Raw genomic sequence first — 15,378 nt, forward strand, 5'->3', positions numbered from 1 at the left:
TTTTATTGGAGCACTTGGTTTATTTCTTTTTTCACTGCTCGCCTCTGGATTGGCATCTTTTTTTGTATGCCGTTCTTTATATATTTTTTTAGAGTTTTTCTTACTTTTTTTGAACTTCTGACAAGGCATTTTTTTATGGGCGCGGACATGTGTCGCCGGCGGGTGGGAAAAAGGCAGCAGATTTTGGTTGTGACAACTGCAACTGCCATCCCTCGGGGAAAAAGGTCGAAATAAATGAAATTAAAATGCAAGTGCTGCATGGTAAGGCCGTTTATTTAGTTAATCAATGCAATTGGCCCGTCCACCGGGGGACTCAGAACTTAATGCACCACTAGCAGTATGCCAGGTATGTATGTTCCCATTGCCAACAATGTTGCTGGCTTTCCATATTCGAATCACTGGGAAATTGCTTCATTTAGCGATCGTTGTTTTTGCCAGCCGACGGTGAATTTAATGTCCAGCCGTTTCCCTTTCGGTTTATCAGCTAATTTGATTATTTCACCTAATTGCCCGCCCGCCGCAATTACATCTTTTTTATGGCCTTCCATTTGTTTTGGCTGCCATTTTATGCGCTTTTCGTGCTGCCTTTCATTTAGCTGAGTGCAGCACACATTTTGTTATCGACTGTCGCCGCCCTTGTTTGCACTGTCATCAATGCCATTTTGTATTTGCATACGATCAGCCATTTTGAGCGATGGCACGGAGATACATGGAAGTTTTTATCTACAATACTCAACACGAATAAGTGAGAAAAGTTATAATGTTTGGGAGTTCTTACTTTTATTTTTTAAACGCCTCACAGTGGGGCAAAAATGCTAACAGTCTGCCTTAAATCAGCGGAGCTCTACAAATATATTGTTTATAGGGTTCTAAGTTTTCCAATATTTTTAATTAATTTCACTTGATTTTTGAAAAAAAAATTATTTAAATCGGTCAACTTTATCTTATAGCTGCCATATAAACGCTTATTACAAATGGGAATATCTCGGTTCTATTTCAATATTGGTTCATATAAATCGGGATTAAGTCCATTTTTTTAAAATTGATCAATGATATCTTATAGGTGTCATAGAATAAATCAAGGAAATATAGCATATTTTCAAAAAAATCTGGTACATAGCGGTATTTATTTCATATCTATATTTTTAGTAAAATAAATTAATTTTAAATTTAAAACCTACTTTTTTTATCATTATCTTCATCAATACCTTCAGATAATAAAATATCTTCATGATGTTAGGGCGCGCGGATGTACCAGGGCTGACGATATTTCAAATTATGAACATTTCTTGCTAACTAAAACTGCGTTTAATCGTTACATACACAACTTAAGACCTTAGACGCTTTTAGAAAAATTTCAAAGATGTATAAAAATATTTTTTTTTTTTTTACTGGCTATAATTCTTTTTTGAAAAATCAACTTTAAAAATCTTTAGTGGGAGAACCATTTATAACAGATCATTTTTTCTTTTTGATTTCTATAGAGAATTCAATTGTTTTTAAAGTTGCTTTGTACATTTTGAAAAATTAAAAAAAAACATTTTGGCAGGCTTTTTGTTCTAGGCGCCCCACAGTGCGCCTTCTTTTCACAGTAAGATAACTTTTTAAGCAAAATTTTAAAAAAAAATTATAAAACAAGAATTTAGTTATCGCAAAAATGTTTAATTTCTCCCTATAGCAGCTATATAATATAGTCGATTTTTGTTAAATTTAATTCGAAATTCGAAAATATTAAAGAACAGTCATATTCTTGAGTAGAAGAGAATACAATAAAAACCAAAGAAGCTATAAAACTCCAAAACTCAGAATTATATAGAAAATACTATTTCTAAGAGAAGAAGGTAAAATGACAAAAAACACCGAAGCTATAATTTTTTTGCATTATTTTTCCGATTATTCCTATGGGAGCTATAGGATATTGTTGTCCGATCGGGCTGGTTCCGACTTATATATTAACTGCAATAGAAAAAAGACTTCTGTGAAAGTTTCAAACCGATAGCATCAAAACTGAGAGACTAGTTTGAGTAGAAGCGGCAGACAGACGGACAGACGGAAATGGCTAGATCGACTCGTCTAGTGATAAAATTGTTTTAACATATAAGCAAGTAAATCTAAATTTATTGGTTTTAAAGTTTAAGTTTAAGTTTTAAAACCGTTTGTGGGCGATTGTGGGCGTTAAAAGGTCATGGCTCTCGGCTGAAACAAACTTGCGTTGCGTAGGAAGCCCAAAAATATGTGTGGGTAATCCCAACCTTCTAGCTTTTGTAGTTTCCGAGATCTCAGCGTTCATACAGAAAGCTTCCTTCTCACTGTTAAATACTTTTGCACGAATACAATATACCCTTTTACTCTACGAGTAACGGGTATAATAATAATAATAACAAGGGAGAACGCTATAGTCGAGTGCTTCGACTATCAAATACCGTTAACTCGGCTAAAAGTGTGAGAGAGTGATGGAATTATGCAAGCCTGAAAGCCACTGCCTGAAATCGCCACCTATCTGAAAATTCATTATTTTCTCATAACTTTTTAACGAATAGTACGATTTTACGATAGGTATTACTAAACCAAAGGTATTACGGTAAATATGTGTTAGATCGACTCGGCTAGTGATCCTGATCAAGAATATATATAGATATAGGGTTGTTGTTGTATACTTTCTGACGAATACAATATACCCTTTTACACTACGAGTAACGGGTATAAAAATATGAAACAAATAACCGAATTGGAAATGTAAAGTAAGTATTTATTCACTGCGGAAACCAAAATGGCTTTTCATTTGGGCGACCTGTGCCCTCGTTATACATTGAGGTTGATATAATTTGAAACCCAGGAAAGCTGAATATTTTTTTGGAATGTCCTTTGCAAAAAGGTTATTATTTTGGGCAAATTTTTGTGGAAACACAGTTGCACGATCTGGAAATAGGGGCAGCAGAGCCGCACCGCAATGCAAAGTTCGCATCCAGTTGCATGATGGCGCACATTTATCGCCGCAAACCGCAGCGGGACAGATAACTGATGTGGCTGCAGATGCTGCAGTGCGGCGCCACCGACTCCAGAGCCTCGGAGCGAAATGTCAAAATGCCAGCCAGCAAGCAGAAACAGTGGCCAAGTCGAAAGCAGAGGCCGCAGGAACAGGGCGCAGATAGCCGTCATGCTTGGTCATGGACGCCAAATGGTTGACAGACTCTCCAGACAGCTGCAATGGCGCAGGGGCAGGGTTTCGGTATTGGTTTATGGCCTGGCTCTGGGCTTTTGGCCAGAGTTTAGGGCTACCGACCCGACCACGTTGCAGCGAGGGTCCGGAGAGGCTCCGCCTGTTTCTCGACCGCTTTTTGCCGATTGGCCAGAACGGGTTGGCCGAATGCCGCAGAGCGAGACAACAGGGCGCATGAGCTACGTTTCCATGGGAGTGAGTGAGTGGCCATCAACTGAATGGTGAGTCGAGCGAGATGGAGTCAATGGAGCAGCGAGTGGAAGCGGGACAAAGCACGCCTTAAGAGCAGGCTTAAAGCCAGTCTCTCTCTCTTCTGGCCACACTCTCTGGGCCAATTCTGCAACACGTGTTGGCGTGTTGGCCTGCGTGCAAAATAACCGAGTTTTTTATCCGCTCATCCGACGCGTATTTTGTTAATTTAATTAAACAAAAACGTTTTGTTTGTGTTTTTTCATTTGTTGCTGGCCAAATGCTTTTTGCCCTGTCGCCGAGCACAAAATGAAATTGGAATCGCGCTCGTGCACAACTTTGAATATGTTGAGCTCTCTCAAATGGTCGCTGCCGCCGATATTTCTGCTGTTGCTGTCGATTTTTGCCCGTCTGCTGCGACATTTGCGCTTTTTGCGGCATCTTGTTTTCCCTCCGATTGCTGTACAAGTTGTATCTGCCGTTTAATGACTTGCGCCGTTAAGTTTTAATTGAAATATCACACATTTGACCACTGGAAATTGCCATTGTAATTGTCAGCCGGGTTTCGGTTTATGGTTCTTTTTTGGGGCTTTAAGTAAGCATTTAAGAACATTTAAATCTGGAATATAATATTTGTTATAAAATTTCGCATTTAATTTTTATATTAATGTACCTATATGCAACATAAAATAGGTAAAATGAATAAATATATGGTATTAAGCTAATCTAAATATATCTTTGATAGAGAAGTTTTTAGCTAATTAAATGTATATAAAATTTCACTCAATTAAAAATAATAATTTTTTTATAGATTTTATGTCGTTTCGTTTTTAGAACAAAAAGGTATCATAACAACTTTAAAAATTGCTCCACCCTTTCGAAAATGAAAACGATGTTTTTAAGATGTTCCCTGAAATTGCTACAGTCATCTTTCTTTCCTAATAACGGTAAGATGTATTAAAAAAACTTTTAAAAACTAGGTTAATTTCTCAAAAAACACAGTAGGTACATTGTAAACGGAAGTTTTTTCAGCTTTAATTCAGAACTCGCATGTTTGTCGGCCAACACTGTAACTGAGAAAGTTTTAAAACTTCCGCACGTGACTTCCGCGACTATTGTCGATCGGCTTGATGATCCCAGTGGCAATTGAAGGGGCTCTTGGCCAACTTGGCTGTCAGACTGAAGAGGTAACGATTGCAGCGGTAATTGGAACCAATTCAGCCCCGTCGAGGCGTAGGCGATTAAAAGGCGATTATTTCAATCGTGGACCGAGAAATAATGATGCCAGTGGATGGATGGATGGAAGATGCTGTCCAGGCAAGCCACTAAGAAAAAGCAGTCACCTGTCAACGAATTCGGCTTAGCTGTTATGTTAATGCGCCAAAACCGTTGACATTTATTGGCAGTTATTTATGGCGGACACTTCGCGCGGACTCTTGCCGAGACACCATTTTGGGAGCTGGCCATTTTGGTGACCAGCGCTGCCCGACTATGGAAAATTCTATAATTGTGCAGGTGACAACGCGAGTGGCACGCGCTGCTGACGCTGATTAGAGGCAGTTGCACCTGCAGCTGCACTTGCACTTGCCGCAGTTGCAGATACTTCATCTCGAGTCACGCTCGTTTGTCTGCTGGTATATGACCATAAAGATATTATTAATTATGACAATATTGGAGTAAAAGTGTTCGCTCCTGGGCACGTACCGAAAAAGGAGTGCTGCGGCACTCCCTCGAGGATCTGGAACTAAGAATAAAACTGGATTCAGCACCTTACTGTGGTAAGCAAATAGTGAAAATGCAAATTTGTATTTTCTAATACATTTAATAAATGTAATTGATTATTTAGTGCAATTAGTCGGACACCTTGAAATATCTTGAAATATATTGATGGTTAGTTATTATATATAAACAAAAGTAAAGAACCCTTTTGCGTATATTAACGTTTTTGAAAATGTTCCGATAACTTTACCTGTTTTTGGTTAAGTCTGACACTAATAATTTATCAATAGGGTTTATCTTATTTTAAAATTATTTGATAAACTTGATTTATTTTTCATCACATATTAATGCATATAGGCGCTGGTATAAATCAATGAAATAAATAAAAATTGAAGATAATTTTATTTTATTTGCACCTCATAAAGTTTTGCACACTGTACTGGTATTTTGCACCTGTGAGATTTGTTTGTGAGATGCTTGACTAATGAGTTTATTAGTATGTATATGGTCTTCCGTAGAGCAGTCGGCAAGACATATTCAAATGAAATCGACTCTCCTGTTCTGGATAAAAACGATCTTCCGAGAAATATCGATGTCGAGGCACGTGTCATCTCTTGGACTCTTCTGATGAGATGTCCATATCAGATGGGTGTTCGATTTGTCACAGCGTCCAAAATTGGTCATTTAATGTTGGACAATTGGACAATACAATTGGTATACATAAGAAAAGGAATTTCTAGCAAAATTAAAAATGTTTGTTAGCGTCTGTTTTCCAGAAAAATGCTTATATTTTTTACATTTAATGTTGGACAATTGGACAATACAATTGGTATACATAAAAAAGGAATTTCTAGCAAAATTAAAAATGTTTGTTAGCGTCTGTTTTCCAGAAAAATGCTTATATTTTTTACAACAAAAGTCCAACGTTTTGTGTCCTAATAAAAAAAAAAGTTTTTAAAGTTTTAAGCACTATTTTATTTTTTTGTTTCTATTTCAAACCAGTTCTCAGAGACTATGCTAACAAACAAAATTAAAGTTATAAGTTAAACACAAACAAGAAGAATAATATTATTAGCTGGTCTTACAACTCGTCCCTAGTACGGTTGACCAAAGTGTAGCGGTGCTTGGAGGGCCTCAGCTCCTTAAACTTGGATTCATGGGCGACCGGCGGGAATTGAGAGGGGTCGATCGTGGACTCGGATTTTTCGTGAGCCTCGAGGGCCAAGTGGTAATTAAAGTGGAGTGCGCCGTTAAATAGGTCATCAATGAACTTTTGAAGAATACCGGGCTGATGAATATCCTCGAATCGTGGAAACACATACATGTGCATAAATGAATCGATGGCGATTACTGGGAGATCTTCCAGGGACTTGCCCATATGGTAGAGTGGGTGCTTGAAGAGTTTTCCTTCTGCGGTCAGGAAATTAACCCTCGTTTCATTCTCCAGCTGGCTATGAATTGCCTTCTTGAATTCCTGGATGGGACCCAGATCGTTCTTGTTGTAAAAAAGCAACACGAAAGGCAATCCCTCCTCGGAAAGCTCTTCGGCATTATCGAATGTGACTTCTCGCACCAGCGCTATACACTTCTTATCAATCCACGAAGTTAGATTTGTAAAGCTGGTCATGTTCCCTAGGTACTCACTATACGATATCTTGGGATTTGGAACCGGGGGATCACCACGGAAGATCAGGGCGTTCTTTACGGGTGGTCTGAGATCCTTAGTCAAATCACCGAATCCCACAAGGAACCTATTATTAAGGTGGGAAAATGTATTGGAATTAATAAGTTTTCAATAAAAGTTCAGTTTCATTTGAAGGAAGAATAAAAACTCACCTACATTCGTTGCGCATCAGGCTCGCTACCCTGCGATACGTATCATATTCGACGTGATCCTTGGAAATATAATAACCAATTACTGTGCCATCGCCCACTTCGACATTCTTGAGCTCTTCGATGCTGTGGAACTCCTTGATTGGATCCGCCATCTCATTTTCCACAAACTGGACAAAGGCTTCCACAGATCTCTGGCCACGGTACTCCTGATTGCTTATCAATCCATTTCTGATGATCTTTAGCGTCGGATACTTAATTATGTCAAACTGATCGGCCAGCATTTCTTCCTTATCGCAGTTTACTTTCCCCAGAATCACACGGCCGTTTTCTGGGAATTTCTGATGAATCTTCGCCGCCGCCTCCTCGAAAATAGGTTCCAAAATCTTACTAAAACGGCACCAATCCGTATAAAAACTGAGCAACACCAACTCATTGGTATTGATAAGTCCTTGAAAGTTTTCGTGAGTCACCACAACAGTAGAGTTTCCAGCGGCTAGAGAAAGTAGAGAAACTACGACTACCATCAAAGTGAGGATATTCAAACTCCCGGTCATCTTCATCTTCACGCGACTGATGACGTTGTTGGGTTTCTCATAAGAAAGAAGATCAAATTCGATGCGTCAAAGTAAAATATTAGAGGCGTACTTAATGGATTCGCTGCATCCACTTGGAAGTTTACTAACGTGTAAATTTCCGGTTTCTTACCAGACATTTACAATCATGAAGCTGGTGTGTTCGATGATCATCGCTCTTCTTGGCATTGCCAACATTTTGGAACCCAGGACGAAACTGGGAGATCAACCCCCAATATTTGATTGATGAGTTTGACCAATATTTGTAAGCACTATTTTCAAATGAAATGTGAAATGTACAAATAAATAAATATCATAGCTTTTGCTATAACTATACGGCTACATAGTCAAAGCATACGAACCACTTCTAGTTTTCCAGGATATTTGGGTGCTCCTTAGTAAAAGTCTAATACAAACAGATGTTCCCTTGCCTGCGCGGATCCTGACTTTCTAAAACCCGTCACTCAGCTAAAGGGAGTACGAACCCTGTACTTGGGTTGGTGTCCCGACTATCTAATATTCGTAACTCAGCTAAGGGGAGTGCGAGTGAGATAAATATATAAACAATTTTGATTGCGTATAACTTTTTAATGAATGGTCCGATTTGAAAAATGTCTTCTACATTTTGATAGGTATAAATATACACAACAAAATTGCATTTATACTTCTCGGAAAGCTTTAAAGATGTGGGCGCTGGACCCATTTTTAAATCGTTAGTGGGCGATTGTGGGCGTTAGAGGGGGCGCTCGGCTGAAATAAACTTGCGCTGCGTAGGAAGCCAAAGAATATGTGTGGAAAATCTCAACCTTCTAGGTTTTGTAGTTTCTGAGATCTCAGCGTTCATACAGACGGACATGGCTAGATCGACTCGGCTAGTGACCCTGATCAAGAATATATATACTTTATGGGGTCGGAAACGCTTCCTTCTAGCTGTTACATACTTTTGCACGAATCCAATATACCCTTTTACTCTACGAGTAACGGGTATAATTACCTTGACTTAAGTCCACGTTTCTTAGATTAAGAAACGATGGACTAAAAATGGCTAAATAAGGCTATACATGGACTTAAAAGTTTTCATCCCACATACATTTAAAGTCTACATGGCCTTAGGTCCATTTTAGTCCATGTTGCCTATACACAGCCTATGTTAAAAAAACAGGGTTATGTCAATAACCCCATAACTCCATAACTCCACCCCAGTGTAAATAAATTATTATTTTTCAATTTTTTGAATAGGTTAACGCTTATTTACGATCCCTGGAAATAACTGATTTCGATACATAAATTAAAATACTACAATAATGCCCAATTGATTCGTTTCGCATGCTTAAAAGATTAAAAACGTTTTTCTGCTTAGATCTTTGTTATGGGTTTAGCTTGCCTGCAATAATTGTCCAATTTTTTTTATATATATTTTAAACCCTATTAAATGTGTCAGATTTCAAATAATAATTAAATAATTTCATTCAGAGACAATGTATTTCTGGACAGTTACAATATTTGGCATGTTCAGTATTGTAAATTCTATTTGGATTCCGCCATTCTGTGAGTTTTAACTTACATTCTTACAACATTGACATTAACGAAATTTCAAATAAACTGCAGGTGACCTTTTAGTAATAGATGCACCTTTAGGTAAGAACTTTTAAAAAATACAACATGTTTCTAACATATTTCCTAAAATTTTAGAGTGCTCCCTGTCCAAAGATTGTGAATGTAAGTAATATTTAAAAAAACATTTTGAAGAAAATATATATTTTTATCTTTAAAATTTTTAGCTTACAGGAAGTGCTTAAGTTCTGAAAAGCCAGCATAGTGAATATATCGAAATTATTGTATAAGGACAATATTTTGTAGGTTATTCAAATAAAATTCCTTTTCAGTTATATGTATAGTACCTTTAGATATATATACTGATATATATACTGAGAGAGTTGGATGCTAATGATGCGTCATGGTCATAGAACGATGTCTGCAGCTCAAGACGAATTTTCAGCAGACAATTTGGCAAGCTGTCAACGCCACTCACAGTTGAAGGGGGCGTGGCAGGCTGGAGATTTTAAGAGGGTATGAGAATCGACAACTCGCAGCTAATGATTGTCTACGAAAGGACATCAATCAATCCGAAGTTAAAGCAAAACCACCCTCAGGGGAGAAGTCGCCCGTTTATGCGGCTCTCACATTAAATAAATAAACAAACTTATAAACTCATTTAAATCATATTTAAAAATCATCGTTGAACAGCAGGAGCAGTAGCAACAGCTGTCCATTCATGAATTATTAGTTAAACCTTATCAAACGTGACCAAAATCGAAACGGAAAAGTTAATAATAAAAAAGGGGGAGCAGCAGTGGGCCAGCTGTTGCTCTTGAAGGGCCAAGCAAGTGTGAAAAATCAGCAAAACGAAGGTCCAGCGAAATATTGAGAGTCGCACCCCAAAGAAAAGTGGAAAGTCCTGACAGGACGAATGGCTCACCATGTGCTGTGTTATTATCTTTTGGCCTGACCGCAAGACGTGTCAACTTGCGGTTCCATCTACAGCCGAAAATATTCCACATATAAATCAGGCTAAGAAAAACCCCGTAGACACATGAGTTTCCAAACTTTTTTTCAGTTGGAAAGCCGCTTATAAATTTTTGAGCAATATCTTCTATATGATGTTGCAGTGAGCGAAAATCTCTGAAAGTAATTTGACTGACCATTTACCTGATTATATTTTTAAAGTATTTCTAGTTTATTTTTAATTAAACTTAGATAAAAGAGCATTAAACGAGAAAGGAAGTTAGCTTCGGCAGGCCGAAGTTTGTATACCCTTGCAGTTCAAATGCATACTTACCTTCTTTGAGAGCTTCAAACGCTTTATCTCGATGGGTCCCGTTTACGTATATCAGATGTTTATTGGCCATTTTTTTAGATTTTGGTTTTAAAATTTCAGAAATCAAAATGCCTATTTCATAACGAAAAACGTATAGTGTTCCAATATTCCTTCGAGAGCCATAAGATATAGTCGTCCGATCCGGCTCGTTCCGTCATATGTACTACCGTCAGTAGAAATAAGACTTTTGGGAAAGTTTCATCGCGATAGCTTCAGATTTGAGAGATTAGTTCGCATAGAAACGGACAGACGGACAGAAGGACAGACGGACATGTCGTTGCAAACATCTGACTGAAATTATAATACCCTCTGCAAGGGTATAAAAATAGTGAAGGAAAATATAGCAATTATTAAACAGTTCATGAATTGTTCGATCTTAAATATAAATTTCCTTTTTGTGTATAAAATAAGCTTATTGACAGGACATGCGGGTGGCTCGTTTGTCCTCAGTTGTGGTCAATACTGCAGGACTTGGCCTTACCAACAGACGTCTTAAAGGCGAGGTCTTAAAGGTTTTCAGCAGGTCCGGGCACCGCCCAAGTTGTCGGGCCATGACTGCCACGGCAAGGTGACGTAATTATAGATGTACTGGTAAGTCGCCTGCCTTCGAGCCAAAGTGCAATGGACGCGAGACAAAGCAACCCTTGCATGCAGCGGACGGCCAGCAAACAAATTCGCAACGGGAGCCGGTGTAGCTGCGAAATGTAAAATTTTGAATGCTAAATGGCAAGGAAAACAAAGTCAAGGTACAAAAGCCACAAAAGGGTTGACACGGCCCAAAAAAACGAGTAGCCAAGTGGGCGTAAACCAACGCCGTGCGGTTGTCCTACAATTGATATTGGTATGGGTCCTTTGCAGTGTTGAAAGCTCTGGATTGCCGAATGGCTTAAAATAGTTAACAATAAATATTATAGAATTTATTTTAAATATTTTAAGGTTAAAAAATAATAATAGTCAAATTTAAGTTATCTTAAACCAGATTTACGCAAACTAATTTCTATTCCTATAATGTTATGAGTGCTTAAACTTAATGTACTCTAGTTCTCCTTTACTTAAAAACAATGATTTTAAATATTTTTGTTTTTTTTTTTATAGTTTCAGATATAGCAAGATAGACTCTGCTATAAAGTTTATAAATTGTAAATTACCTACATATGTTTTAAATAGTGTTGATGGTTTCATTTGGAGGTTACGGTTGAATCATTTGATGTATTTCTTTGGAAATAAAAACGGCTATATTGGCAGCTCTGCTCGAGTGTATCTAAGGGATACGCGTTCGAGTTGGCAAGAGTTGAGTTGTCGCAGTTTGGTATCTCGTAATCTGGCAGTTACAAGACGCTGCGACACATTAGCATAAAATCATGATTAAGATACGAAACTTCTCCTGGCATTGCGTATCCGTATCTATGCTTTAATGAGCATAAGTATCTTATGGGTAATTAACGCACACAAGACAAACGTAAATCAAGGTTATCTTCCCTTGGAGATAGAGACTCAAGAGCCAGAAAGCCTTTTGTAAAAAATTGCAGTGCGGACATGAATCCGCTTAAAATGCAATTTGTAGAAATGTAGCATGGACATCCTTTTTATTTTTTCCTTTCGGCTAGACGTTTCCGTTTGACGCAGTTTCTGGATGGCTGCAGCTCAGTGGGAAAGTGTCATTAGCATTGATTAATTCGTCCTGCGATTTACATGGAAAAACAATCAATCAACACGTCCTACTCGTCCTCCATTAGTCAATCCCGAGATTGAGATTGAGATGCACAGCGCCACTTGAACTGCTAGCGAGTGTCAACCGGGCAGAGCCATTCCAAGCTGTCCGTCTCCCCTGGCTTCCGTGGATTCCATCCATCTATCCACCCATTTCAGGGACATTAGCAATCACAATCGTCTGCCGTGGGGCACATCATTAACGGCTTTCTGGCGGTGGTGCGGTCTTTCTAGGGCAGCTCATCAACAAGGCCAAAATGTTTATAGAGCTGTTCTTGCCAGTTTCGGTTTTAATGAATTACCACGCTTCCACCTCGTGTGAGAACAAAAGTTTCAGCTCGGCCTTAAAGTATCAAAATTAAAGAGGTCTATGAAATGGTTAAAAACAGGGGCGTAGGTTCGGGTACATTAATATATCGTTTAGTTTTATTATCTCACAAATATTAATGGGAGTTTAATAAATTGTAATATCTAAAAATATAATAAATTTATGTAAAAATGTAATCCGTTTTACTCAAATCATTAAAATTAAACATCACAGTATACGTCTTTAAAACATTGTTCTAGAATCTAAAATCGCCCACATATATTTTTCCCATGTCGACCCCTTGGTATCTCTCTTTCTCTGCTTCAGCTAGATCATCTAAAGCATAATTAAGCCACATCAATGTCGTGTTAAGTAGCCCGCCGACTAATGATAGCAACATTTGCAACAAAAGCCAATTGTTAAGGGGAAGGAACGTGAGTTGAAGTGAGGGTTCTGAACTTGTGGGGAAACCCACACAGACAGAAGCTTTGGGACTTTAATTTTTATGCGTGAAAACACAGACCAACAAACCCCATAAAAAAAAACAAACAAGTAGCGACCACAGGCGGCACTTAAAATGCGAGACATTCATTTTTCTAGGACTCAAACAGAACAGAAGAACGAGGGGCGGTGGCAGGAGAAAGGCGGAAGGACACGAGGAAATTCAATTAGCCTGAGAACTTTCGGGTTGGTTTCACCGTTTGGGCAACGTTTGCTTAGGTAATGTTTCAATTAATTCGGTCCCCGGACCTCAGATGTCTGGTCAGTCCTCGCTAATGATGCTGGGTGGTCCATTCGGGGGCGATACCATTAGATGATCTTTAAGGATGATGCATGGGATTTCCATCTCCCACAGAACAAATCAAATCAATTGCCCGCAATTAATAACACCAATTCGGGCCCATTGATCCAGACTGCGACAGCATTTCATTATTTGTTATATATTTCAAAGATATTTATTTGATAAACGCCGCCGACGTCGCCGTCAGACGCCAAAAATCTCATCGCTTTAAGTGGCTCATTTTGGTACGAGAATCGTATGGGTAATGGGTATGGGTACGGGTCCTTTGCAGCCATAACCGCAGGCAGAAAACCAACACCAAGCCGGAAAAAAGAGCAGGGCTCCACGGCTACCGGGTAACATATCAAAACGCCGCAAATGGGCAGGAAAAAATAAAATCATATGAACACAAAGTGCCAAAAAAAGGCAAACATGCGACGTCGTCTAAAGGATTTGCCCCATGGCAGGCAACGGCAAAGACAAAGTAGCTGTGGACCCCGCAAAAAAAAAAAGAAAAGAACCGAAAAAGACCCAAAAATGTGCTGAGCCAAGACCACGAAGTGGATATATTTGGGAATTTATGCCGCGATTTTGAGAAGGAAAAAAAGTACGGAAAAAACGGAAAAATAAAAGTGAAATAAATGCCAGGAGGAATCGCATTGGCGGCGGCAGAAGTCAGAGGAGGATCGTGAATTCGGTAGCCCGCAAATGTCATCCAAATAAATTTGAAGACCTCGTTTCGGTAACGCTCTGGCGAATAAGAAATACACTGTTTGGAATAAAGTCCTTGGGTGCCGACAGTAAATATATCTGGTACATCACCTTATTTATTCTAAAACTATATAATTTGTTTCTAGATTCGGATCGATATTCTTTTTGATGTTGAGTTTTAGTTTTAATATTACAATTCTTACTTTTGAAATTAATGTAATTTTTTGTATTAATTTAATCCAGAAAACGATATAAAACTTTAGTTTAATAAATTTTAAAATGGCTTTTTATATCTAAAAAAAAATTTTTATTCTTTACCCAAACTAAAGGTGAAACATTTTTCTGATCTCGTTTTTAAATGTATTTACTATCATAACATTATTAAGCATACAATTTTTAATATTTTTATATAGTTGTATTATGATAATATCTTAAAAACGGTCTTTTCCCCAATTAATATTTTATGGTGCTAACCTCTTTTTCTTACGACGCCTCGCGACGGTATTTTAATATAAAGTTCTGGTGAAGGGTATTGCATATCACCAATCTTTCCTCCGATGCAAGTGAGTCACTTGTGGGACGCTCCCCGTGTTTCCGACCTAAGGCTGCAGTTGAAGCTCACACTAGGCAGCGTTAATCCGATATGTGATTACGAGTGTTCTGACTTTAAGCATCTGTTAAATTGGCTTAATCTCCGGCTCAGTGTGCGTGTGAGCCAGCGTCTGAGTTGGCCGTTGCCAGTATTCGTGTCTCCCGCTGCCACTTTGTAACTGTTGTCATTTTTATTGCCCTGGGAATGTTTTTTGTCCACTGGCTCAGCGCACACGCCCCGCAAAAAAAGTTATTTCCTTGCCTTCCCCTTCAATTTCATCTCCTTGCCTCTGCGACAGGGTGTCCTTTGTACTCGGCTAAACAAAAGTTTTGTCGATGATTTTATTGACCAATTTTTGGGTGCGTAAGTTCTGTTATTTTTCCGTATTCTTCCTTGTGGTAGCAAAGTTTTTTGCATGCCTTCATCCCAGAAGCCAATGACAGACAATCTGGAATGAAGTTCGTTTATTTTGGATTTTCTTTTCTTGGACTTTTTTTTATGGTTTTATTGCTTTATCTGCGGGGATTTAAAGTTTTATTGTGATTTAAACACTTGTTAATCGTGTGTGCATATGTCAAATTGCTGTCGCCTTCTTTGTATATGTTCGTGGGGGTCAGATTGTGTTTTTGTGAGACTTAGAGATTAAGTTGTTATTGTGAATTATGATTACATAGTGGGCTGGGGAAGTAATAGGAGCTAAGGCGATTACTTCAAAGTTTTTGTATGATTTTGCATCTGCCTGTAAAAACTGTAAAGACTTTTGCACAAGTGTCGAATGGAATATACTTTTTTGATATTTAATTAAGAAATTAGATTTAGATATGTTGCATTTCTAAAAGTCATTGCTACGGATTTTTATGAAA

The 15,378-nt window shown here is 38.3% G+C and overlaps 1 protein-coding gene and 1 long non-coding RNA gene across 2 annotated transcripts; one reads left to right on the top strand and one right to left on the bottom strand.

Moving 5' to 3' along the window:
- Window positions 1-5,036: 5,036 nt before the first annotated feature.
- LOC138913689 (uncharacterized) lies at window positions 5,037-6,622 on the top strand. The gene is made up of 2 exons (XR_011419496.1): window positions 5,037-5,187; window positions 5,626-6,622. It is a non-coding gene; the product is annotated as an uncharacterized lncRNA (long non-coding RNA).
- On the bottom strand, window positions 6,080-7,546 carry LOC108068206 (endoplasmic reticulum resident protein 44). Its single transcript, XM_017157634.3, has 2 exons — window positions 6,965-7,546; window positions 6,080-6,879 (listed from the first exon to the last, which is right to left on the bottom strand). The coding sequence occupies exons 1-2, from the start codon at window positions 7,522-7,524 to the stop codon at window positions 6,210-6,212; spliced, it is 1,230 nt and encodes a 409-aa protein (XP_017013123.2). The 5' UTR covers window positions 7,525-7,546; the 3' UTR covers window positions 6,080-6,209.
- Between the last annotated feature and the right edge of the window lie 7,832 nt (window positions 7,547-15,378).

This window comes from Drosophila takahashii, chromosome 3R (genome assembly GCF_030179915.1).
Source record: "Drosophila takahashii strain IR98-3 E-12201 chromosome 3R, DtakHiC1v2, whole genome shotgun sequence".
Lineage (NCBI taxonomy): Eukaryota > Metazoa > Arthropoda > Insecta > Diptera > Drosophilidae > Drosophila > Drosophila takahashii.

Excerpts from the sequence above, each read along its gene's own strand:
- LOC108068206 (XM_017157634.3), bottom strand. The coding sequence starts at position 7,524 with ATGAAGATGACCGGGAGTTTGAATATCCTCACTTTGATGGTAGTCGTA. Across the intron at positions 6,880-6,964 it reads CTGATGCGCAACGAATGTAG|GTTCCTTGTGGGATTCGGTG; the intron begins GTGAGTTTTTAT and ends CCTTAATAATAG.